The 24,809-nt window shown below is 40.5% G+C and overlaps 1 protein-coding gene across 1 annotated transcript; it reads right to left on the reverse strand.

Annotated features, from left to right (window-relative positions):
* LOC110435966 lies at window positions 6,823-7,603 on the reverse strand. Its single transcript, XM_021462085.1, has 4 exons — window positions 7,344-7,603; window positions 7,223-7,244; window positions 6,989-7,118; window positions 6,823-6,854 (listed from the first exon to the last, which is right to left on the reverse strand). The coding sequence occupies exons 1-4, from the start codon at window positions 7,601-7,603 to the stop codon at window positions 6,823-6,825; spliced, it is 444 nt and encodes a 147-aa protein (XP_021317760.1).

Here is a 24,809-nt window from a genome sequence, read left to right on the forward strand (position 1 = left end):
TTGGTGTATAGAGCAAAGTCAGCAAGAACGATCAAAGAGTATGTTTGAATGGGCTCGTATGTGAAGTCACCACTCACCAGCAAGAATTGATAATGATACTCTAGAAAACAACAACTAACTAATAACTGTAGTCTTTTTGGAGTTTTAGAAACTCTACTCATGACATTTTTTTTTAACTATGGTTTTGTGTCTCTTAGGCTTACAAAACTAAAGTTTTGTAATAACATAATTTCCAAAAACTATATCACTCATACAGGCTCATAGTCAAAACTGTGGTCTTTTTGGAGTTTTAGAAACTTATGACCTCTTTTTTCTAAGTCATGATTTTATGTCTCTTCAACTTATAAAACAACAGACTTGTATTACTACAGTTTTTGAAAACTGCACCATCCAAACAGGTAAGTGTACGTGGATTCTCTGATCTAGAGTTTAATGGCTAGGTAAACATTAGACGACTTTAGCTCACTTATGCGAGGCCTTGTTTAGTTTCAAAAACTTTTTGGATTTTGACACTGTAGCACTTTCGTTTTTATTTAACAAATATTGTCCAATTATGGAATAACTAGGCTTAAAAGATTTGTCTCGCGATTTACAGTCAAACTGTGCAGTTAGTTTTTGTTTTCATCTATATTTAATGCTCCACATATATGCCGCAAGATTCGATGTGACATGAAATCTTAAAAAAAAAATTGGTTTTTGAGTGAACTAAACAAGGTCTCAAGTTTTTATAAAATGACCTAAACTTTTGACCGCATCTTAGACCTCTATTTTGAGTCTCAAAGACTAAAATAGTCTAAAATTTAATGGCTAAACTTTAGATGGTGAGATATAAATAGTGTGTACATACGTAATATAATGAGGCTAAAAAAACTCAGTTAGAACGCTTCGCTGTCAAGACAGGCGTACCAATCCATGTCAGCGGCCTATATTGAAGTGTTCTTGATGACACAACAGACATGCTCTCTGTTTCTTTGTCAACTCTGAAACCATGGATGACACAGCAGACATGCTCTCTGTAAGATGTTTCTATGTCTAAGTTATTCCTTAAATCCATCTAAAATTATAAGACGTTTAATTTTTTTGGCATCAAGTTTGATCACTTGTTTATTCAAAAATTTATGCAAAACAATATTTTTTGTTGTGGCTTGGTTTATTAAAAAAAGTTCTTCAAGAATGACTTAAATTTGACTATATTTGCATAAATATTTTGAATAAAACGAGTGATCAAACTTGAGGTTAAAAAAGTCAAACATCTTATAATTTACGATGGAGAGAATAGATTAGATTGAAACTGAAGTTTTGTTGAATTTTTTGAACCACCTCACATGTTGGTATGGTTCACACAAAAGTTACGGTTTTCAACGTGAACTTAGTTGACAATTTTTTTATTTGAAATTGTTTAGAGGCCTAATAAATCTTTATTTTTAATTATCAGATCTTTTAAATTCAATTTTTGAATTGTTTTAAGAAACTTAGATGTTGATATGGTTATACCAAAACTATAGTTCTCCACTAAGGCTGGATAACGAGCTAAGCTGGCTCGGCTTGTTCTGGTTCGTTAGGATAATGAGCTAGCTCGGTTCGGCTCGTTGTCTTAACGAGCCAGACAGTCAGCTCGGCTTGGCTCATTACAAGCTTGAGCTGGCTTGTTAAGCTTGTGAGCCAGGTATAAAAAATACACAAAATAAAATATTTGCATTTGTCTAAATCTTAAATTGTAAAAATAATATATATCTCCAATAGTCTTAAGTTGAACAAAATATTCATATGCTTTTACATATCAACTATTTATAAAGTGTAAGACATGAAGTAATACAACACTAATATAAGTTATGATGACTTTTTCTCTAAAACTGTAGCTTGTTTGGCTCACAAGTTGCTCGCTCACTGGTCGAGTTGACTTGTTATAGCTAACCAACTAAAATCTTGGCTGGGCTCGACTTATTATGATTACAAGCTAAGCCGAGCCAGCCACGAGCCAAACAAGCTAACGAGCTTCGAGTTTTTCGTCCAGCTTTATACTCAACACACATTAGAACTTATAGTTGATAATGTTTTTATTTGAGATTTTTATAAGCCCAACTAATTGATTTAAAGTTCTCATATTTTCAAATTCAACATTTTTTATTTTGCAAACAACCTCAGATGTTGACACGGTTTAGACCAATGTTGTAGCTTGCAACACGTCCTAAAAATTTATAGGCGATAAAGTTCTTTGAGATGAATTAGAAACATGAATATTCATTTTCTATTTTTCATATTTTAAAATTGAAATGTAGAATATTTGAATTGACTTCATGTAGATACACACTCATACTAAACTTATAGTGCTAGATGTCATCTAAAAGTTTTCATTAAATTTTTTATTTGAGATCACTTATCAGACCAAATATTCAATAAATGATGATATGGCTACACTACCATTGACATAGAGGGCCCACATGTCTTGTACTCCATCTGTCCCTGAAAGCTTCAACTTCTAAAGGTGTTCTAAGTCAAATATTTAAAACTTTGACCGAATTTCTACAAAAAATACTAAGTTTTATAGTATTAAATTAATACCATTAGATTTATCATAGAATATATTTTCATAAGATACTCATTTTATGTCGTAGATATTAATGCTCTTTTCTATAAAGTTGGTCAAACTTAAAAAAAATAACTGTATATATATATATATATATATATATATATCATGGTTGACCTAGTATTAATGTAGTTTGCAAGATGAATTATAGTATCTTTTTATGAGAATATAGTTCATATTATATCCCAATGCTATTTTGTTGTTGTAACTATTATTGTCAATTTCTATAGATTCGGTAAAAACTGAGCACACGGTTGACTTATGATGAGGCAGCACTCAGAGTTACTCATGTAACATAGATGGTCCCTACCCAGCACCGTATGGATGGCAAACTAAATTACTGCCACGCGTCAGATTTTTTAATCGGCTCGCTGAACAGCTATATTGCGTATGAGCCAATAGAAGGCTTGGCGCCTGACGATACGGCTCATCGCGGCAGCTCGGCAGTTTTCATCATAATAATAAGTTAGATTAGATGGCGTTGGCTTGTAGCCCTTGGCTCACGACTTATTATTTCACGTTAGTTTTAGCAGTTTTGATTGTAAATGGGAAATCACATATCATGACCAAATAAAATTAAATTGAAGAAAGGAGAACGACGGCAACCTGCAGCACAATCGGCAGCCTATTTTCATGTAGTTGTGCTGCAGCACAATAGACAGATACAAAATCATGGCACATATGTATATTATAAAGCATATATGGACACATTTCATTTTAGCATGCTAAAAGGTCAAAATTATCCTGAATGTGATCACAAAAGGAGGTAAACAGCAGAGGGTCACCAATTCAAAAAAAAAGCAAAGGTCATCATAACAGCATCAAGCTTAACATAATAAAAGTACTGCAAAGCGGGATACTAATCAACATGACATAATTAAATATTTTCGTCGAAATAAAACTTTCTGGCAGACGAGGATATTGCAGCATCTTGGTGAACTCCGAGTAAAAGATCTGTAAATCCTTCTCGTATATAAGGTGTTGAGGCACAACCATCTTTGAACGGCATGGAAGGCATGGATGAATCATTGCTAAAGTTTGACATAGCACTGGTATCACCACTGCCACCGGCATAAGGGTCCTGTGCATAAAAAATTCTAGTTAGTAAATAAAATAGGAAAAATAAATAATGAGTCAAATGGATGACTTACCATTAATTGGTTTCGATCAGCACTTTTGTCTTTGTTTTCTGTAGCCTGATTTGTATCTCCTGTACATAGATATTAATAAAACTAGGAGAATGCCCCGCGCGTTGCTGCGGGAATCACCGGTAAAATTATACTATCATAATATATGTTAGTGAATGATTTTCAGTATTCTAGTATGGACAACTAAATATATGTTAGAAAATGATATGGTTTGCTAATGTGAATAACATAGATATAGGATAAATGATATGTGTTAGTTCGATTTATTAGTGAATAATGATGTGAACACTTTGCATGGCGGGGTAATCTATTAGTGGGATGATTTAGTGGATGTTGATGTGGACGCTTTGCATAGCAAGAGAATTAGTTAGTGGGATGCTCTAGTGGATGATGATGTGGATGCTTTGCATGTCAAGAGAATTAGCTAGTGGAGTTTATCTATATAAGAGATATAGATAAGAGAAACGATATAGAAGTAGCAACGCTGGAAGCAAAATAAGGTAGAAAAAGATTGGATTTGTATACCTTTCTTATTAGCACTTTTTTCTTTTTCTCTGTATTTTTTTCAAATACATTTGTGGCCCGGTTTTTTTTTCACGCCTTTTGCCACCTGAGGAATTTTAAACGATATTCGACCTTTCAATGGGTCTGTTGCACAGTCAGTTGAAACTAGGGGAACCTCATTGGATTTCTCTTTCATCTTGCTCAGAGAAGCATTTGCTTCCAAATCTAATTTTCGCATGCCTTTCTCCAAATCATGAAGTTCTTTTGACAATGAACACTTCAATGCTATGAATGTCGCCATTCGTGAGATACATGCTACCCATGTTTTATTACTTTTTGTCACACTTTCAGGTTTGTCAACATAAAATCCTCTTTTTGCATATTTTGTCCATCTTGCTATTATGTATTGCGGTGGCAGAATAAAAATATTATTTGCAGTTAAGACATTCATGGTGTGCTTGCACAATATTCCTAGAAGATAACTAATCAATTTACATCCATTTATATTACATATTAGAAACTTATGATAATTGGAAAATATGCGCACATACCTATAGATTCAAACTTTCTGAAAGAACATGTAATGGTCATATCTAGAGTGCTGAACTAAACTATTGCTCCATGATTAGAGTACATATGTGTAACCTCGTATGTCAAGATTGACCCATCAGTTTGTAATAGTTTCTAAGAGAATGAAAATTATTCTTTAAACTCGTCCTCAAACTCCGAATACATCCTTTTTATATGATTCAGCTGCAGTCTTTAACATGGGTAAATTTGGGATGCAAGTAACTGGGGTTTTTCTGCGTGAATTAAAATCTGCATCCAACTCATTTTCACGAAGACTAGTGGAAACCTTATCAAATTCTGCAAGGAGTTTTGAAATTCCAAGTCTCCTCTGAAATCTTTTTTTAAATACATTATTCATACCTTCGCTCCTTTGAGTCGAGTTCATGTTAGCCGTAAAAGAGTCATGGTAGACAGCAGCCCACTTTTTTCTCAAATCATATAAAATTTTCATCCATTGGTTGTCCTCAAGCTTATAATCAGATAATAATTTATTCCACTTCTGGATGAAAATAGCTTCAGATCTGTCTTCATAAACACATCTTTTAAAAATCTGGTAGAAACTTATCAGGATACTTATGAATTACATGCCTCAAATGTTTAGCAACATTAATATATATGTGAAACAAACAAAGACGATGGTTGGTAGTTTGAAATACATAAGCAATTGCTCTTGCCATTGCTGCATCTTGATCAGTGAAAATTGTGCTTGGATGCTTACCCGACATGGCTTTTAGAAAGGTTTCAAAGAGCCAGGGCCGGCTCTATAATTTGATGGGCCTTTGGGCAAGCAGGAAGATAAGGGCCCGTTGAACTAATTTTTAACATCAAAATTACAAATTACTTTGCAATATAGCATGATCACTCAAAACATAACAATAGTCAATAGTGTAACAATAAAACTAAAAATAATAACCATTATGATTACCTCAAAAAATATAATGTGTCAGTGCCTTGTAAAAAACTGTCTTCGGGCATTTCTGATGCAAAATCTTCAATAATAGTATCAAGATTAATGTCGTCCAAAATATCCTTCTCAATGCTGCACATAGCCAAGCCATTTAGTCTTTCTTGTAACATAGTTGATCTCAAACAATTTTTGAGCAGTTTTAATTTGGAGAAACTTCTTTTAGCTGATGCTACTGTCACTCGAATAGTTAGGAGAATACGATATGCAATGGAAACATTCGGATAACAATCTGCGACTTTAACAAACTGAAGAATCTCAAGTGCTGACATTGGTTCTTCTCGCAAAGATTCTCGCAACACTTTTAATTCAGAGAAAAAATCATCCAACTCAACATCAGACTTGTTGTCTTGAGAAAAAGATTCAACAAAACTAGTGCAACACTTTCATAGATCATTATCATCCAAGGACTTCAGATTTACCGAGTTGAATAAGAAACCAAATATTTTTTCAAATTTCTTTAGCTGTTCAAATCGACTATTCAATGAATAAATTGCATTATCAACAATAACTAAGAAGTACTCAAATTTGAAGAATTCTATAGATGGACGTTGTAATTCTTCAATTTCATCATTTTGTTCATCAAAATGCTTCTTTCTTTTGACTTGACGTTTTGTAGGAAATTTTGGCTCTATGTCCATACTAGATGCAATGGATTTTGCAGTCTCGATACTAGCATTGAAGCCTTCTTCTCGGTACTTCTGAAAATATATGAGATGACCCCTTTAATTTGTTTGAGAGCAGCATCTAAGCACACAATTGGAGATTGTAATTTCTTGCTCACTATGTTGATAGTAGATAAAATATCATCCCAGATAACCATACCAACTATAAATTCAAATTTCTCAAGTGCAGTTACCAAGGATTGAGCATCACTTACTGTTTTTGGGTCATCAGTAGAAGTTCTTTCCACTTCCTTCAAAGCTGCTATTATTTGTGGGGCTTGATACCTCGTAGGTTGCACACTCTTTATTCGACTCTCCCAACGTGTATCAGACAAGGGTTTGACTGTAAACCTCTCAACATTATTAGTCAAAATTTTCCACCTTTTAGTAGAGCGTGCGAACAAACAATATATCCACTGTATAACACCAAAGAATGAAATAGCTGTCTTGCAAGATTTTGCCATATCACAAAGAGTGAGATTCAGACTATGACATGCACACGGCATATATAATGCTCTTCGATTAATTTCAAGCCAACATGACTGCACACCTTGATGTTTTCCCTTCATATTGGAACCATTGTCATAACCTTGACCTCTCACATCATCAATCTTCAAATCAAGATTCCGCAATGCATCCAACAAAATATTAAAAAGCCCCAATCCAGATGTGTCATCAACCTATAAGAACTCTAAGAAAAACTCCTCTACTCTTGGAATGGTACTTGATGGCTCACATCGCACAATTAGTATCATTTGTTCTTCATGGCTCACATCTGGGGTACAATCCAAGATAATAGAGAAATACTTGATATGATTTTTATAGCATCGGCAAGAATAGCAATTAACTCATTCTGAATATTTTTGCCAAGATAGTGATGATGAATTTCATTACTCTAAATGTGCCTAATATGTTCTTGCATCACAAGATCAAATTCAGCAATCATTTCAATTGTGGCTAGAAAATTACCATTGTTACGTTGATAATATTTCTCATTTGATCCTCGAAAGGCTAGATTTTGTTTAGCAAGAAACTTAACAGCAGAAATTATTCGTTCCAGGACCTGCCTCCAGTGCTCCTTTTCTTTTGCAATCTCCCGTTGCATTTCATCATCAATTGTTTGATTTTTGCTTAATCTAAGTCGAAGCTCATTCCATTTACTCATGTTTGTCAAATGCTCCACACTGTTCTCATGTGCTTTGAGCTTCTCACTGAGATGCTTCCAATCCCTTACTCCATCAGATGCTAACAAGGGCTCTCTAGAAAATAATCTATTCTATCCGCAAGCGCACAGATAAAACACCTCATTGTAGCATTTCACCAGGATAAGTATTCCAGGTATCGTTATTTATAATTTTGCTCAAGGGATGAAATTAAAGTAAAGGGGCAAAATCTATCAAGGCGTAGACTAGAGATAAACTTGCAAGAACATGATTACTAATGAGAAACTCGTCACACAGTCACTTACTTTAGCATGGGGTAAACCATAAAGATAATGATAATAAAGTATAAGTTCATGGGTAGATAACACAGCGATTAGAAAATAGACTACTCCCCATATATGTAGGTGATGTCGGATTAGCTAGAGAATGGATTCTAAGTTATCTACTAACTACTAAGTCATAATCTACTCTAGTTATCTACAAGATCATATATAGCATAAAAGACTCTTCATTCATGTATAAGGAACATTGATAAAGTAAATCAGAGCATCGCATGACTTACTCCACAATACCGGTTCTGCCTGTCCTATCAACGGAGGGTGGACTATATAAGAATCAACGAAGCTGTAACTATCGCGAACTACCACACGACCCGGCCAATAGGATACATTTGCAGATAAATAACATCTAAGCACCACGCTCACATGTGATCTATCACCTAACTCCCTCGCGTCAAGAGCTAAGCGCTTTGCAAACTTATACATAAACTCATTATCAATTAGAACTATATCAAATATAGAACTAGAGCAAACTAAGAACATAATAATTAGAGACATAATGCAATTAGAACAAAGAATTAGAGAAAGATATGAATAATACCAATCTTTATTACCGAAGATCCGAATCCAGAGCGTAGTGCTCTACTTTTCTAATTGCTATCTAATCAAACCTCTAAACTTGAAGGATTAGGGAGTAGCTAATTCTAATTCTCTGTGGGAGAGAAGCTCTAAACCCTAACTTTGATGGCTACCTCTGAATAATGATTTCTTCTCTCCTCCTCCAGGGGCCAGGGGGTCTGGTTTTATAGTCCCCTCAAGTGAACGTGAGCCATTGGATCAAACCGACATAGATTGTATGGTTTAGATTGATCCTTTAGGTCGGTGGAGCGTTGTCCCGAGAGAGAGTCCCGATCCAACTCCTGGCCAGGGCGGGCGCCCAAGGGGGGTGGGCGGGCGCCCTGCCCCCGAGCCCGATTCCCTTCTCGTTTGTTCCCGCGGCTTCTGGACCCTTCTAGATTGAGGAAAATTGCGCGGCACGTAATTATCTCGTTGTAAACATGACATGTGGGCCTTCTCTCCATATTCTCTGATAACCCCCTGCAGAAATAGATAAATACCAAAGCTCGTGGAATTCTGTCAGATAAAACCCTAATTCTAGATGTTTGTTTCATATTGATCCTTTTCCATGTTTATTTGATTATTAATTTTAGTACTTAAGGACCGTCAACAAACTCCCCCAAGCTTACCCTTTGCTCGTCCCTGAGCAACTAGCTAAACTTAGACGAATCAGAAGTTGCTTCGATGTTTTCTTTCCTGACAGGCACACATGCTTTTACATAAAATTCTTCCAGATTAGAGTGAAGTGTTATGGAGTTTAGTACCTGCACTCAAGTCTTAAGTAATCGAAAGACAAAATAATTAAGCCAAGCACTATTCCTCCTGTCTATACTTCACCTTTGTTCCAGAGTTTTTCATAAGTTTTCAAAATAAAACTCAGAGTTCCTAGCAATGATTCTCTCAAGTCTCTCTATATGTGGTATTTGTGGATCCTTACCATAATGTCACTTACCTATAGCTAATGGAATATTTAAGTGGAGCTCATAGGAGTGAAAAACAGCTCATACATATGTTGTCTAATCGAGCCATGGATCCAAAGGAACTCAACATATAATTAAATCAAGATGTGCATGTGTGGTGGAGTAAATGATAGTGATGGTAAAAATGTATAAGTGATAATGAAACTTAGTTCTCATTGCTCCTCATATTGCTATCTCTCATTCTTCTCTGATCTTTGCTTTGGGAGAACATGGGTTATCTCTTTTTTTTTCAGGTGGGTAGTAGATACCCCTAATTCTACTATCGGACACTTGTCCATTTTTACCTCTCATCTCACTCTTTTTCTTTTTTTTCGAGGTTCCGGGCACTTGCCCCTTTTTATTTCCTCGTATATTTTTGCATAACCCATGCCTCTTCTGCATTGAATCTTTTTAGAGAGAGAATAACAATATTCGGGACGGTGAGTGATAATATTTTTAGCAATTTTAATGAATGGTGATGGATAGTGTAGTAGATGTGTGCAAGTGAATATCTTAATTTAACCACATTAAAAGCTCCTAAGGGTCTACACAGCTTGATCAAACTCAATGTAAATGTAGTAAAAGATGTTATAGCAAGTATGGCTGTGGTAGGTAGTTTGTTATGCTAGGAACTCATCATGTGACTTGTAAGTTTTCAAAATAAATCTCTAGAACTTAGTGTAGTAGGAACAAGATAAACAGCAGCTCAACTTTATATCATGCCTTTCTCTTACCTAGACTTTAGTGTTATGCTTCCCAAAGATAGTAAGTTTCAGTTTTAGTAATTCCTGGAAGAACTCTAATATAAAAGCTAGGTACTTGTAGGTAAGCAAACAGAGCAACTGTTCATCATTTCCATCATGCATCTTTTTGGTCTTTTTTTTATTTTTCTAGAGATTAAGACTTAGCAGATAAATAAAGCACACTTATCTACACACTCTTTTTATTTTGTTTTCATGTTTATAAAATGCAGTAACATTGAAGCAAGAAAATGTTTATTTGGTTTTCTAAGTTTTTCCTTTTAAGATAAAATACTAAAATAGAAAAGAATAAACAAGAAGTGCAAATAAAAACTTACTTGATAAATTGGGGAGGAACTCCCCCAAGCTGGATGTTGATGTCGGTCTTACCCGATGTTCCAGAACCGCATCATGGTTGTGATGTTGTCGTTCATTGTTGTTGTATCTTGTCTCAGCTCTTGCACTGCAGCGGCATGGTCCTGGTTCCATTTTTGCTGTTCTTCGAGGAGTCTTCCATGTTCTGCTTGCGTGTTCTGGATGTCTAGGAGGGTGTTGTCGGTACGAGTGAAGAAAGCACCGGCCTCTTGATAGTAGTCATTCGTGAAAGCGTAGGAGGCGTCGGAGTATCGTCCTGCATCAAATTGGGGCGGAGGTCTGGATCCTGAAGCTCCATATGGATCAGTGGAGTACCTGCCCATATGAAAAGGCGGGTTTGTCCACTGATGATCTTGGCTCTCCGGCCATGTCTCCTCTGTTGGCTCTTGTGGTTGTGCATGACGAACCCATGGGTCTCGAAGGACTCGGGGGTTTTAATCGCAATAATGCAGGTGTGCTGCTTCTTCTGGTCCGGGATCAGCTCCATACCAGGTGCGTTCTTGGTGAGTGGTTATCCTTTCAGATGCCACTCGCTGTGGAGTTCTCTGGTTCACTGGTGTTGATGCAATCTCAATCAAAAAGTTTTGAACAACATAGAGGCCAAGGTTCGGGTTAGGTAACCGAATCTTGTCTTTATCATCATATAGCATATACATTACATTCCCCTCTTTCTTTAACATCCGAGCTTGTCTAAATGTGTCATAGCCATGATAAATTCTTAATTCTTCTATGAAGTCCAACGATGAATTTTCTAGTAAGTGAAGATTAGAGGCTAGACGAGTGATAAGTGAAGTACATCCTACTGGTCCCTGAAAGCCAATGTGAAACTAATAGTGTAACAGGCGAAGTGGGTACTTTACTAATAGCAGCATATAAAAGTTGTAAATCTCCTACTCTTACTTTCCTAATATCGTCGCGATAGAAAAGATTGTACCCAAGCCATTTGTGGAACATCCTAAGAGTGGGGTGTTCCATATCACTGGTTCGGGCTTGACTATAAAAGTTATCTCTAGATATTTCTCTCGAAAACTGGTGTCTCTCAAAGTTGGGTAAATCGGAGTCAATGTCCAGGATGCATCTTGAAGGGAAACCAAGATGGTCGATTAGCTCTCTCCAAGACAACATAATTTCCTGTTTGAACATCCGAAAAACAATTCCCCCCTCATAGTATTGTAAGGTGCAAAGAAATTCGAGGGTGAGAAGACGAGAACCCAGCTCAGTTATATTCCAAAAATTTGTCCAACCCATCATCTGAAAAATTAAGTCGAATTCAGTGTCCATACCTGTTTCTTGTAGTAGGATTGGATCGAGAGTAGGGGTATGAATGAAATCTTTATTCTTCAGTTGCTGATAGACTTCCTTCTCTCTTCGGGTCTTCAGTCCTAGGTCTCCTATCTTGAGAAGAACCTTAACTTGCTGACCTGATGAAGATGATGGAGCTTGTGTGGGTGTCGGGTCGACGCTCATCTCTGATGGCTGTGAGGAGTGTCGGGATGAACTCCTTGTACCAATGTTCTTGAGAGCCTTCCACTGCATTCTTCACCTTCTTAAACATCCTGCAAACAAAAGTTGGCAAAAACACAACTAGTGGAAAATGTGAGAGAAAATGTTAGTGGTCAGCTGTCCGGAATATCAGTAGTCCAGGGGTTAATCGTTCAAATTTATATTTTGGTAGAGCCTCTCCCTAAACAACTTTTACTTCCGCTTGGACAGCGGGATCACTACTTGCTAGGTGACAAACACTCTCTCAAAAGATCTCCAACCTTCCCTTCCACTCTCCTCTTTCTCTCTACTTTCTTCTCTTCACTACAAGAGCTCCTTCTCGGGAAACTGAAACTTGTGTGGTTTTGTGGAGTGTTTGTGTGAAGAGAAGGGGAGCTGGAGGTGGCCTTTTATAGGAGGAAGAGGGACAGGGCGGGCACCCTTGGTAGGTAGGCAGGCGCCCACTTGTGATGCCCATCCTGGGTGTGTCTCCTCCACTTGCTTTCTTGCTTTAATCTCACGCAGAATAATATTGTGTTGGTGGTGGTTGGACGGTGAAAAGATGTTGTTAGTGGAGATATGTTGGTGGATGAAATTATGTGATGGGATGTATGTGAGGTGAAGTGTATGACATGTGGGACCCAAGAAGTGTGGGTCATGCTTCTAGAAGGTTACTATAATTAAATATAATGCAGGAAAATCTATGAGAATTGAAACTTAATTAAAATGATTATGGCAAATATTTTTATGCCTCCACAATAATTAATAAATATGGGTTGTCACACACCACGAATATTATTTATATGGGGCTTTTGATTATTATAATAATGCTATGAATAAATGTGACTAATGCAAGATTTAATTATGCAAGAATTAAATATGAGAAAAATAATAATGCGGATAAATACCGATTTACCTCCCGGTGAGGGTTTGGGATTTTTAGGTCCCCCAAGCTGGACCTCCAAATCTTTTAATCTTCTGAGTTATCTTCCTCCGGAGATGGTGTCTCCAGTGGTTCTTCATGAACTTCCTTCACTGTAGAGTCTCTCTCTGGTCTGGGTTTGAATGTGAAGTGTTCTTCTTGACCGTTTATGTTGAACTTGATTTCTCCATTTCCGACATCAATGTGGGCATTGGCAGTGCTCAGAAATGGCCTTCCAAGGATGATGGATACTTTTGAGTCAGGGCTCATGTCCAGTACTACGAAGTCTACTGGCACCAGGAAATCTCTGATCTTGACTGGAATGTTCTCGGCGATGCCCAACGGGTGTCGAACCGATTGATCCGCTAGTTGTAGGCACATTGATGTTGGTTCTAAGGTTGCATGCTTAAGCTTTTTGTAGACTGATGCTGGCATCACACTGACACTTGCTCCGAGATCACAAAGTGCATTGTTGAAGTGTTGGTTTCCGATCGAGCAGTCAATAGTGGGGCATCCTGGATCTTCCTTCTTCTTTGGTGGTTTATTGAGGATGGCCGCACTACATTCTTCTGTCAGCTTGATAACCTCAGTGGTGGGCAGTGGTCTCTTCTTGTTAAGAATATCTCTGATGTACTTTGCATAAATAGGTACCTGTAGGGCATCGAGCAGAGGTATGTTGACATATAATTTCTGAATGACCTCTACAAACTTACCAAACTGCTCATCCGACTGCAGTCCTCTGTTTCTTCTCGGAAATGGCAAATAGTTGGTGTCATAAAAATCTTTCCTCATTTCTCCAGTTCTTGGTGGTTGTAGCAGATCTTCTGCTTCAACAGGGCTTTCTTCTTCTATCACTGCCGGTTGTACTGGTGCTGATGTTCTTTGTTTCGCTTTTGGGTATGGGGGATCTCTGGTTGCTTTGCCTCCTCTAGTAGTTATATTCTTTACCTGCTCAAGGTTAGTAGCAACAGGCAGTGCAGCAGCTATCTTTATTAATTTAAGCTCTACCCTTTTATTAAGAGTGTTTTGCTCATCAAAGGCAGTTAGTAGAAAATCCATTTTATTGTGTATATCTTTTAGAGATGATTCATTTGTATCTAGCCTTTGTTTAACTTCATCATTAATTTTGGTTTGTTGAGCAATTATCTCTTTTAATGAAAGTTGCTTGAAAGTATTACCTAAATTCATAACTTTGATATTGGGTTGACTTGAAGTTGGTTGATATTTGTATGCTGTCTCAATGGCCCTTTGATCTTCTTTGAACTTGGCCCTCTGGTCAATCCAATGGAGCAAATTTTCCATCTTAGTTGATAATGCATTTACTTGTTCTGGTATTTCTTCAGTTTGATGACATTGTTGAGCTTTATCTTGGAACCAGCTTTGGTTTTCTGCTATCTTGTCCAAAAGTATCTCTGCTTTTCCAATTGTAAGCTCCAAAAATAATCCTTTAGCATATGCATCTAGGCACTCACGAGCCTTCTGGGTTAATCCATGGTAGAAGGTCTGCATAAGTAACCATGTGGCCATTCCATGGTGAGGACAATCTGATATGTATCCTTGAAAACGCTCCCATGCTTCTGAAATGGCTTCTGTCTTCTGCTGTTGGAAACTGACAATATTTCCTCTTAAGGCAGTTGTTTTGCCTATAGGGAAAAACTTTGATAGAAAGGCATCTGACAAGTTTGTCCAGTTGTTGATGTTATCTTGATGAGTGTAGAACCACTTCCTCGCTTTCCCTTCTAGTGAGAATGGAAAAAGGCGAAGTAGTATGACGTCTTTGTCAACTCCGTTGATGTGGATTGTGCTTCCAATCTCTAAGAAATTCTGCAAGTGTGCACTAGCATCTTCATGTGCCTTTCCACTGAATTGTGTAGCTTGCACCAAATTGATGAGGCTTGACTTGAGCTCAAACTCAGGTATTCCTTCTTCTACTGCAAATCTTGGACCAGTTGGAATGTTCTCAAGACTTGGAGCAGAGAATTCTTGCAAGGTCTTTTGTGCCATAGCTTCAGCAATTGGTAGCTAGCTTCTTCTTCTCTTGATTGCTTTGGTTCTGATGATGAAGAGTTGAATGTACCCAAAGTCAATCCTGATATACCCTGTATAAAAATATAAACATAGAAAAACAACAGGGTGAACCTGCCAAAGCAGAGGTGCCTTGTTATGATTTCTCACTTAGTAGCTTTTTTATGCAATTATTTCTCTATAGTCTAGTCTAATGTTTTATGTGAATAACCTTGATTGATTTTCTGGCTTCCCTTACCGTTCCTCTTTATGACTTATTCCTGAGACTCGTATAATTCCCCGGCAACGGCGCCAGAAATGCTTGTTGACACTAGCTAACACCACTTAGATACTAGGTTGTCATCCCCAGCATGGTGCCAGAGTGTACAAAGGTATTTATAAATGTAAAGGGCTCTCTAGAAAATAATCTATTCTATCCGCAAGCGCACAGATAAAACACCTCATTGTAGCATTTCACCAGGATAAGTATTCCAGGTATCGTTATTTATAATTTTGCTCAAGGGATGAAATTAAAGTAAAGGGGCAAAATCTATCAAGGCGTAGACTAGAGATAAACTTGCAAGAACATGATTACTAATGAGAAACTCGTCACACAGTCACTTACTTTAGCAGGGGGTAAACCATAAAGATAATGATAATAAAGTATAAGTTCATGGGTAGATAACACAGCGATTAGAAAATAGACTACTCCTCATATATGTAGGTGATGTCAGATTAGCTAGAGAATGGATTCTAAGTTATCTACTAACTACTAAGTCATAATCTACTCTAGTTATCTACAAGATCATATATAGCATAAAAGACTCTTCATTCATGTATAAGGAACATTGATAAAGTAAATCAGAGCATCGCATGACTTACTCCACAATACCGGTTCTGCCTGTCCTATCAACGGAGGGTGGACTATATAAGAATCAACGAAGCTGTCACTATCGCGAACTACCACACGACCCGGCCAATAGGATACATTTGCAGATAAATAACATCTAAGCACCACGCTCACATGTGATCTATCACCTAACTCCCTCGCGTCAAGAGCTAAGCGCTTTGCAAACTTATACATAAACTCATTATCAATTAGAACTATATCAAATATAGAACTAGAGCAAACTAAGAACATAATAATTAGAGACATAATGCAATTAGAACAAAGAATTAGAGAAAGATATGAATAATACCAATCTTTATTACCGAAGATCCGAATCCAGAGCGTAGTGCTCTAGTTTTCTAATTGCTATCTAATCAAACCTCTAAACTTGAAGGATTAGGGAGTAACTAATTCTAATTCTCTGTGGGAGAGAAGCTCTAAACCCTAACTTTGATGGCTACCTCTGAATAATGATTTCTTCTCTCCTCCTCCAGGGGCCAGGGGGTCTGGTTTTATAGTCCCCTCAAGTGAACATGAGCCATTGGATCAAACCGACATAGATTGTATGGTTTAGATTGATCCTTTAGGTCGGTGGAGCGTTGTCCCGAGAGAGAGTCCCGATCCAACTCCTGGCCAGGGCGGGCGCCCAAGGGGGGTGGGCGGGCGCCCTGCCCCCGAGCCCGATTCCCTTCTTGTTCGTTCCCGTGGCTTCTGGACCCTTCTAGATTGAGGAAAATTGCGCGGCACGTACTTATCTCGTTTTAAACATGACATGTGGGCCTTCTCTCCATATTCTCTGATAACCCCCTGTAGAAATAGATAAACACCAAAGCTCGTGGAATTCTGTCAGATAAAACTCTAATTCTAGATGTTTGTTTCATATTGATCCTTTTCTATGTTTATTTGATTATTAATTTTAGTACTTAAGGACCGTCAACAGTAGGCAGTACGACGGTCGGGGGCCCCCTAGCTTCATGGCCCCCTGGCCGTCGCACTGCCAGCCCCCACCTCAGAGCCGGCCATGCAAAGAGGCAAACAAATAATTTAATAATTTCAATGCAGCTCCAAAAATTATTGTTTGCTTATGATGGTTGGTTCCAAGGATTGGAGCAAAAGGCATTTCAAACTTATTGGTCTGAAATATGGTGTCAAATGACACAGCATCACTAAAGCATGCATAATCCAAGATAGATTGGCCATCAGCCCAAAAGAAATTAGCTATCCGACCATCTTCCTCATCTATTTCCACCGCATAAACAAATGTAGGATCCTCAATTTGCTTATTCTTCAAGTATTCCAACAATGTTTGTGCATCATTAGATTCTAAGTACTTCTTGCGCTCACGACCAATTGCATTATTGCAGTCCATCCTTGATAATGGCACATTGTCAGCTTCCCCATAAAACTCCTTCATGAACTCATACACTTGGGATGGCTTCATTCCGGCTTCTCTTATCTGACCAATTAGCATCCTATCTGCTTCTCTAAAACGGCGTTGAGACTTCAGCTTGTGCAACTTATTTGGACTAGCAAGATAATGATTGTCATCAAGTATAACCTTTTGCACTTTCCAAATTCCTTCTTTGCTGACACTAAACAGAACACGAGCATGACAACCTGTTCTTGTAATATCTTTTTGTGACGACTTGTTTTGTCGATATCCTTTGTTACTGCAAACTATATATTTTTGATATATAGTTTTATCTTCTCGACGAGCTGAATGGCCCTTTCTAGTACTGAACCCAACCTTACCAGCATAGGTATTGTAAATCTCGTAAGCTTTGTCCTCTGAATTGAAAACCGTACCAACTTCAGCAGCGATCAAATTTCTCCAATTTTATCAACCTTCTATCGTAAAATAGAATAACAATTAAAGTTATGTAACCATTAACTAACAAAATAATTTTTTACATGCCTAACAATGAACTCACATCACATACCTGATCTGATCGTTGTCACTGGTTCAGGTAACTCAGAAGGTGATTGTGGGACAACTAACGTTAACACAGGCATGATAATTGCAGGTCTCCTACGTGAGCAAGATGTCGATGGCATGCTTCTTTGGATGTCTTCAATTAACTTGTTTTTGTCACCCTACGTGTGATGACGGTTGCGGCTAAACTTGAGCACGCAGCCCGTGGGCTTTAGGCACGGCCCAAAGCACGGTGTTACGGCCCGGCCCGAGCACGGCACGGCCCGGTTGACAAACGTGCCCGTGCCGGCCCATGGCACGCAGCAGGCCGTGCTTGGGCCGTTGCCTCGGCCCACCGGGTGGCACGGCCCGGCTCGTAAATCAACGGGAGGCACGGTGCGGCCCGGTGGCGAGGGGAGGCTGGCCGATCAGGAGGGGGGCATATAAGCCCCCGTCGCAGTGCCCCAGTGCCCTCCCCCCAAACCCTAATCCCCATTCGCATTCGGCTCTCGCGCGGCGCCCCCTAGACTACCACCCCCCCCCCTCGCGCTGCACACCCCAAACCCTAATCCCCTCCCCGACTTCCTCACTTCACCTTTCACCACAGGCCGGCGGCCGCCACCTGCCTCTGACGTTGTCCTGCACTCCGTCTAGGCCTCCACTGCCGGATCTCAGAGATCCTAGTGACCAGGCTCTCTCACCATCTCCACCGATAGATCTTGAGATCTTAGCCGCCTGCCTCCGTCGTCGTCTACTACCGGATCTTGGAGATCCCGGTGTTAGGGCTCTTTGTCCTGGTATTTGCCATCGTTTCTTCTCTGTTTCTCTATTTCTTCTCTGTTTCTCTGTTTCTCAGTTTGGTACTCTATTGCCATCGCTCGTTTCTTCTTCTCTTCTCTGGTGCCGGGCTCTGTCTCCGTGCAAGCAAGTTCCCACTTCCCAAACCCTAAGCGGCGACTTGCCACCGCTCGTTTCTTCTCTAAATCTCTGTTTCCCGCTCGTTTCTTCTCTGTTTCTCCGGTCGTCTCAGTTTGGTTTTGGTGCTATTGCCACTGCTCATTTCATCTCGGATTCTCCGGCGCCGAGCTCCGTCTCCGTGCAGGCAAGTTCCCTAACCCTAGATCTACTAGGCCTTGTCATAAACCTAACCCTAACCCTTGTTCTTTCTGTGTATGTTTGTAGGTTGCTGGTGTGTAGCTAGTGCCGCAGTTGACGTCGAGGAACGTTGCCGAGAAGAGGTGGGGTGGTCATGGCCAGCGTTGATGGTGATGGTGTCGATGGGCCAACCATCAACGACGAGCTCATGGCAATGGGCCAAATCCATGATGACCAAGACGACATGGGGGATGCAGATGTTGTTGCCCTCTTGTTTAGGGCAGTGCCTGCTCGTGCTCCAATTCCTAATTAGTCAGCGCCTTGTGCTTCCGATGCTGCTGCGGCCCCTGCCCCTAGCGATGCAGCTTCTCTAGCATCGTCCACCACCGGTAGTAAGCGTCGATCTCCTGTCTGGGATGACTTTGATGAAGTCAGGGAGACAGTTGATGGTGAACTACGTGTTATTGCTGTTTGCAAGCTCTGTAAGTCTTGTTTATCTGGTACTTCTGCTCATGGCACTGGACATTTACTTAGGCATCACAAATCATGCAAGAAGAAATGTGATAATGCTAATCTGATTCTGTGGGGGTATAAACCCCTATACCCTCATGGGCCTATATGGGCCGCACCATCAGAGGTGGCTCGGCCCATAAGATGAAGACGTGCGGCGCACGACTGGTCGGCGTGCACCGCAAGGCTACAAGATTTTGTACCAAATAGGATACTTTGCTTGTAACTCTGTCCCTTCAGGATATATAAGGAGGGGCAGGGGTCCCCTAGAGGACAGACTATACACATCATATTCTCTCAACACAAATCAATACAACCAGACGCAGGACGTAGGTATTACGCCAACTCGGCGGCCGAACCTGGATAAAAAGCTTGTCCGTGTCTTGCGTCACCATCGAGTTCGTAGTTTGCGCACCGTCTACCGATAAACTACTACCGTGGGTATACCCCAAGGTAGACTGCCGACTAGCTTTCGTCGACAGTGGCGCGCCAGGTAGGGGGTGTGCGTGCAACTTCTCCGACGAACGAGATGGTCATCATCCCCGACTTCGTGGCCATGGCGGGCGACTTCACGTTCACCGTCAGCTTCAACAGCTTCACCGCCACGACCACGGAGGAGGTGTAGATCCGATCTGCGCCAACCACTTCTTCATCGACGTCGGCGGCGGCTTCAACCACGCTGGCCACGACTCCAACTACTCCAGCAACGTCTCCGACCACGCCGACAACGCGTCACCCGCTTCTCTGCTACAAAGGGAGGCAGATCGACGACACCGACCTGCTCAGGCTATCGACCAAGTTGTTTGGCCTACTTGCTCTGACCACGAGTCGCAATAATAATCGCCGCAAAGAACGGCGCTACGACAGCCGCGACCACCATCACGACAACAAGTCAAGCAACTCTCTCGACCATACTTTCGTCCAAAGATAAGTACAATTCTAATATTTTATTTATTTTTGGCATAATATTTTTAATATTATTATTCTTCAAAATAACTTTTTTAGCCGACTAGTTTTTTCTCCTACACGAGCTTTCCAGAGCCGGTACTGTCTCCGACTCCTCCCTACACGTGCACGAGATCCGCCCTCTGCGTTCCGGGTGGTCGGCAGTAGCTCTCTGACATGGCTGACAATCCTACGCGTGCCTAGGTTCCGCACCTCATGCTGATTGTTGGCTAGACCAGAGCTGGTACAAGCTCTAGGACGAATTAACTACTCGTGCTAATTTTATAACAAAAAATCTAAAACTTATCTTAGTACTGATTTTTTATCTAAAGGTTATTTATACATCATGTACTACCAATTCTTTATATTTATTTTTCAGAAGTTTGGCCCAGTCGACAAGCTACGCTTGGAGACTCGTCGACTATTCTCTACGCTGTGCCCGGGGACTGCTCCGACCACCGAGCACGTTTACGTTCCCAACCACGCTCGGGGACTTGTCGACTACTCTCTATGCTGTGCTCGAAGACTGTGCCGACCACCGAGCAAGTTTACGTTCCCGACCACGCTCGGGGACTTGTCCACCGGTCCCTACGCCGTGCTCGGGGACTGTACCGACCACCGAGCACTATACGCTCGGGGACTGGTCGACCATCCCACCAATTTGAGAATTCGGGGACTGTACCGACCACCGAGCGTTATATGCTCGGGGACTGGTCGATTAGTCTGTTCAATTGCAGACGGACTGGTAAATTCAATTTTTTAGACCTTGCTACAAGGCTCATACTTCGCCTTCCAGCAAGCTCGGGGACTACATCGTTACGATGCATCTGGCGATGCATCTCAGTTTCAGAATTTCTTTGAGGATTTTTCTTTTGACCCTGCCACCACGTGCCTACGTCACCTACTACCAGGCTCGGGGACTAAGTGGGCACACTTCACCTTGCGGTGAATATGCTTGCTTTTTTGAGGTCTATACTTTTCAGAAAAGTAAAGTGGGCACACTTCACCAGAAAAGAAATCTTTTTTAATTTAGAGCACCATGCATTCTTCGAACAACCTGCTTCTTCGATGTCAATGTTGATCAACTGTCTTTTGAGTTGGTCAAAATACCGTTGCAACTGTTTGGGCGACTTTCCTGCTTATTGAAGACGTCAAGCCACACTGATCGAAGAAGCTCAAGACGGCGTGTTACATCATAATACATGGTGCTCGGGGACTAGCTGTGGGGGTATAAACCCCTATACCCTCATGGGCCTATATGGGCCGCACCATCAGAGGTGGCTCGGCCCACAAGATGAAGACGTGCGGCGCACGACTGGTCGGCGTGCACCGCAAGGCTACAAGATTTTGTACCAAATAGGATACTTTGCTTGTAACTCTGTCCCTTCAGGATATATAAGGAGGGGCAGGGGTCCCCTAGAGGACAGACTATACACATCATATTCTCTCAACACAAATCAATACAACCAGACGCAGGACGTAGGTATTACGCCAACTCGGCGGCCGAACCTGGATAAAAAGCTTGTCCGTGTCTTGCGTCACCATCGAGTTCGTAGTTTGCGCACCGTCTACCGATAAACTACTACCGTGGGTATACCCCAAGGTAGACTGCCGACTAGCTTTCGTCGACAGATTCAAAGTAGACTTGCTTTAAACCCTGATGGACCATATAGAAACTGGGAATATAAACCAGAAGTTGCTAGGGAGGAGCTTTGTCGTTTGATTGCTAGATTAGATCTGCCTTTATCAATTGCTGATTGTGATGCTTGGGATGAGTACATTCAGCGTGGTCACAATCCTAGATATAAGAGAGTCTCTAGATTTACCACCTCTAGAGATCTGGCTAAGCTTTACAATGAAAAACTGCATCACCTTAAAAATGAGATTTTTCCTGGTGTGTCTTCTATTTGTTTGACATCTGATATATGGTCTGGTAATGCTAAGGAAGATTATATAACTGTTGTTGCTCATTATATTACTGCTGCTTGGGAACTTAAAAAATCTGCCATCGGTTTTAAACTGATTGAAGTGAGTCATAATGGGTACTAACATTGCTGAACGTATCTCTAGTGTGCTTAGAGATTGGGGCTTGCTTGACAAAGTTTTTGCTGTTAGCCTTGATAATGCTTCTACTAATACAACTGCTATGCTTGCTTTGAAACCTATGCTTGGTGGTTACTTAGGCCATGATGTTGATCCCTTAGATTATACTAAGAAGATATATCATGTTGTGCATCAGCGTTGTGCTTGTCATATAATTAATTTGATTGTTAAATCTGGTTTGAAAAGGCTTAAACCGTACATAGAAGTTTTTAGAACTGCTATTAACTGTCTAAGTTCATCTAATCATCGCATTGCTCTCTTCAAGAACTACTGCCTTGCTAAGGATATGCGGCCTCGTAAATTTTGTTTGGATATGGATGTTAGATGGAACTCTACCTATCTTATGCTTAAACATCTGTTGCCATATAGATCTGCCTTTACTGTGTTCATCAATACTCAATGTGGCTATCAATTGTTGAATGATCAACACTGGTACATTGCTGAAAAGGTGTTGGAGTTTCTTGAATTGTTCTATGATTCAACTGTTATACTTTCTGGTGTTTATTACCCCACTAGTCATTTGATACTGCATCAGATACTTGAGATTGCTGGTCATCTGCATGACTATGAACATGATAACAATCTTGCTGCTGTTGTTGTGCCAATGAAGGCTAAATTTCTTAAGTATTGGAAGACTATACCACTGTTATATTCTTTTGCATTTGTTCTGGACCCTAGGGCTAAGATAAGAGGTTTGCAAAATGTGCTTGAGTTGCTTGGTCAGTGTAACAATATTAGTTACATTGACTATCTTGCTGAGGTTAAATTTGAGTTGCATAAACTTTTTGACAAATATGAATCTAAGTTTGGTTCAACTTGGCCAGCTAGGACCACCCATCCATCTGGCCTGACAAGTAAGAGGAAGCAGGCATGGGGTAAAATATTTGGAGGATCAGTTTCTTCTGGTCCTTCAAGTGTTGGATCATCTGCTGTGGCTCCTGGTCTCTTTGAGCTCACTGTTTACCTAGACAGTGACAATGTTGTGGCCTATGATGATGAATTTGATGTCCTCAATTGGTGGCATGAGCATAAACTAACCTTTCCCGTTCTCTCTACCTTGGTTAAAGATATTTTGACTGTGCCTGTCTCAACTACTTCTTGGGAGTCTACTTTTAGTCTTACTGGCAGGATCATTGAGGAGCGTCGAAGGCGATTGGGCGCCGACACTGTGGAGATGCTAATATGCTGCAAAGACTAGGAGCTTGGCCAAGAGAAGGGACAACACACTGTGGAGGACAAAGAGTTGGAAGACTACTTCAAGAACCAGTTTCTTGATGATGAAGCTGGTGGTTCTGCTGCTTGAGAATTATTCTTACAGAATCTAGAGTTAGAGTGTGAGTGTGACTTGTGAGGCAGTGAGAGTGAGTCTGAGACATTTGATACTTGGTTTGTAATAACTTTGAACAATTGAACCTTTTAATTCAATGAGCTGGCCGTACTCTTTTCCTTTCTAGGGTTTTATCTCACAAGGTGTGAGTTTTACCTAGAAAGGTTTTTAATGAGGCGGCATTGCACGAACAGCTCAAATATTTAATCATCTTGAAATTTAATTTTTTTGCTTTCAAATTTATATTCTATCTTCATTGGGATTTTTATTTATTGTGGGCCACGGGCTGGCCCGATACATATTTGAGCCACGTGCTCTTCGGGCTGGCATGGCCCGTAAATCGGCCCACCTACCGTGCTTGTGCCGACCATTGAGCACGAAGTACTGCATGGCACGCCATGCCACTCGGGCCCGTGCCCTATCGGGTCGTGCCTTGCACGGGCCCGTGCCAGCCCGTTGCTCATCTTTAGCTGCGGCCGTATCTGTTGTGCCGCTATGACTGCGGCCTTTTTTTTCCATCTAATCTATTATTACGATGAAAGCTGCCGAGCTGCTGCGACGAGCCGTATCGTGAGCCAAGGCCTATGTTGGCTCGTACGTAATATGGCTGTAGGAACCCAGCCAGCCGATTAAGAAGTCTGACGCGTGACAGTAATTTATCCCTACCCATTTTTTTTCCCGGTCCAACAGTCATGATGCCAAAAGAAGTCACATTTAAATTAAATCTACGCGCTTAATATAATGAGGCGGCATAACTTAGTCAGACGCTTCGCTGTCATGACAGGTGTGCCATACGAACCAAGTCAGCGCCCTAAATTGAAGCGTTCTTGCAGGCAGGAATGTTTCGTGTCAACTCTGAATCCAGCAAACATGCTCTCTGTTTCTTACGTTGTACGGAGTACTTGCTACTACTAGTACTAATCATTCAGCAGCACAGCATTGACCGGCAGCACCCAAGTCCTTACCACCACAGCGAAGCGATAAAACCACGCAGAGTGTCCATGTGCAGTGCGCCTGTACGTACGTACGTGCAGCTGAGCCGTGACGAG

Source organism: Sorghum bicolor, chromosome 5, assembly GCF_000003195.3.
Source record: "Sorghum bicolor cultivar BTx623 chromosome 5, Sorghum_bicolor_NCBIv3, whole genome shotgun sequence".
NCBI classification, from domain to species: domain Eukaryota; kingdom Viridiplantae; phylum Streptophyta; class Magnoliopsida; order Poales; family Poaceae; genus Sorghum; species Sorghum bicolor.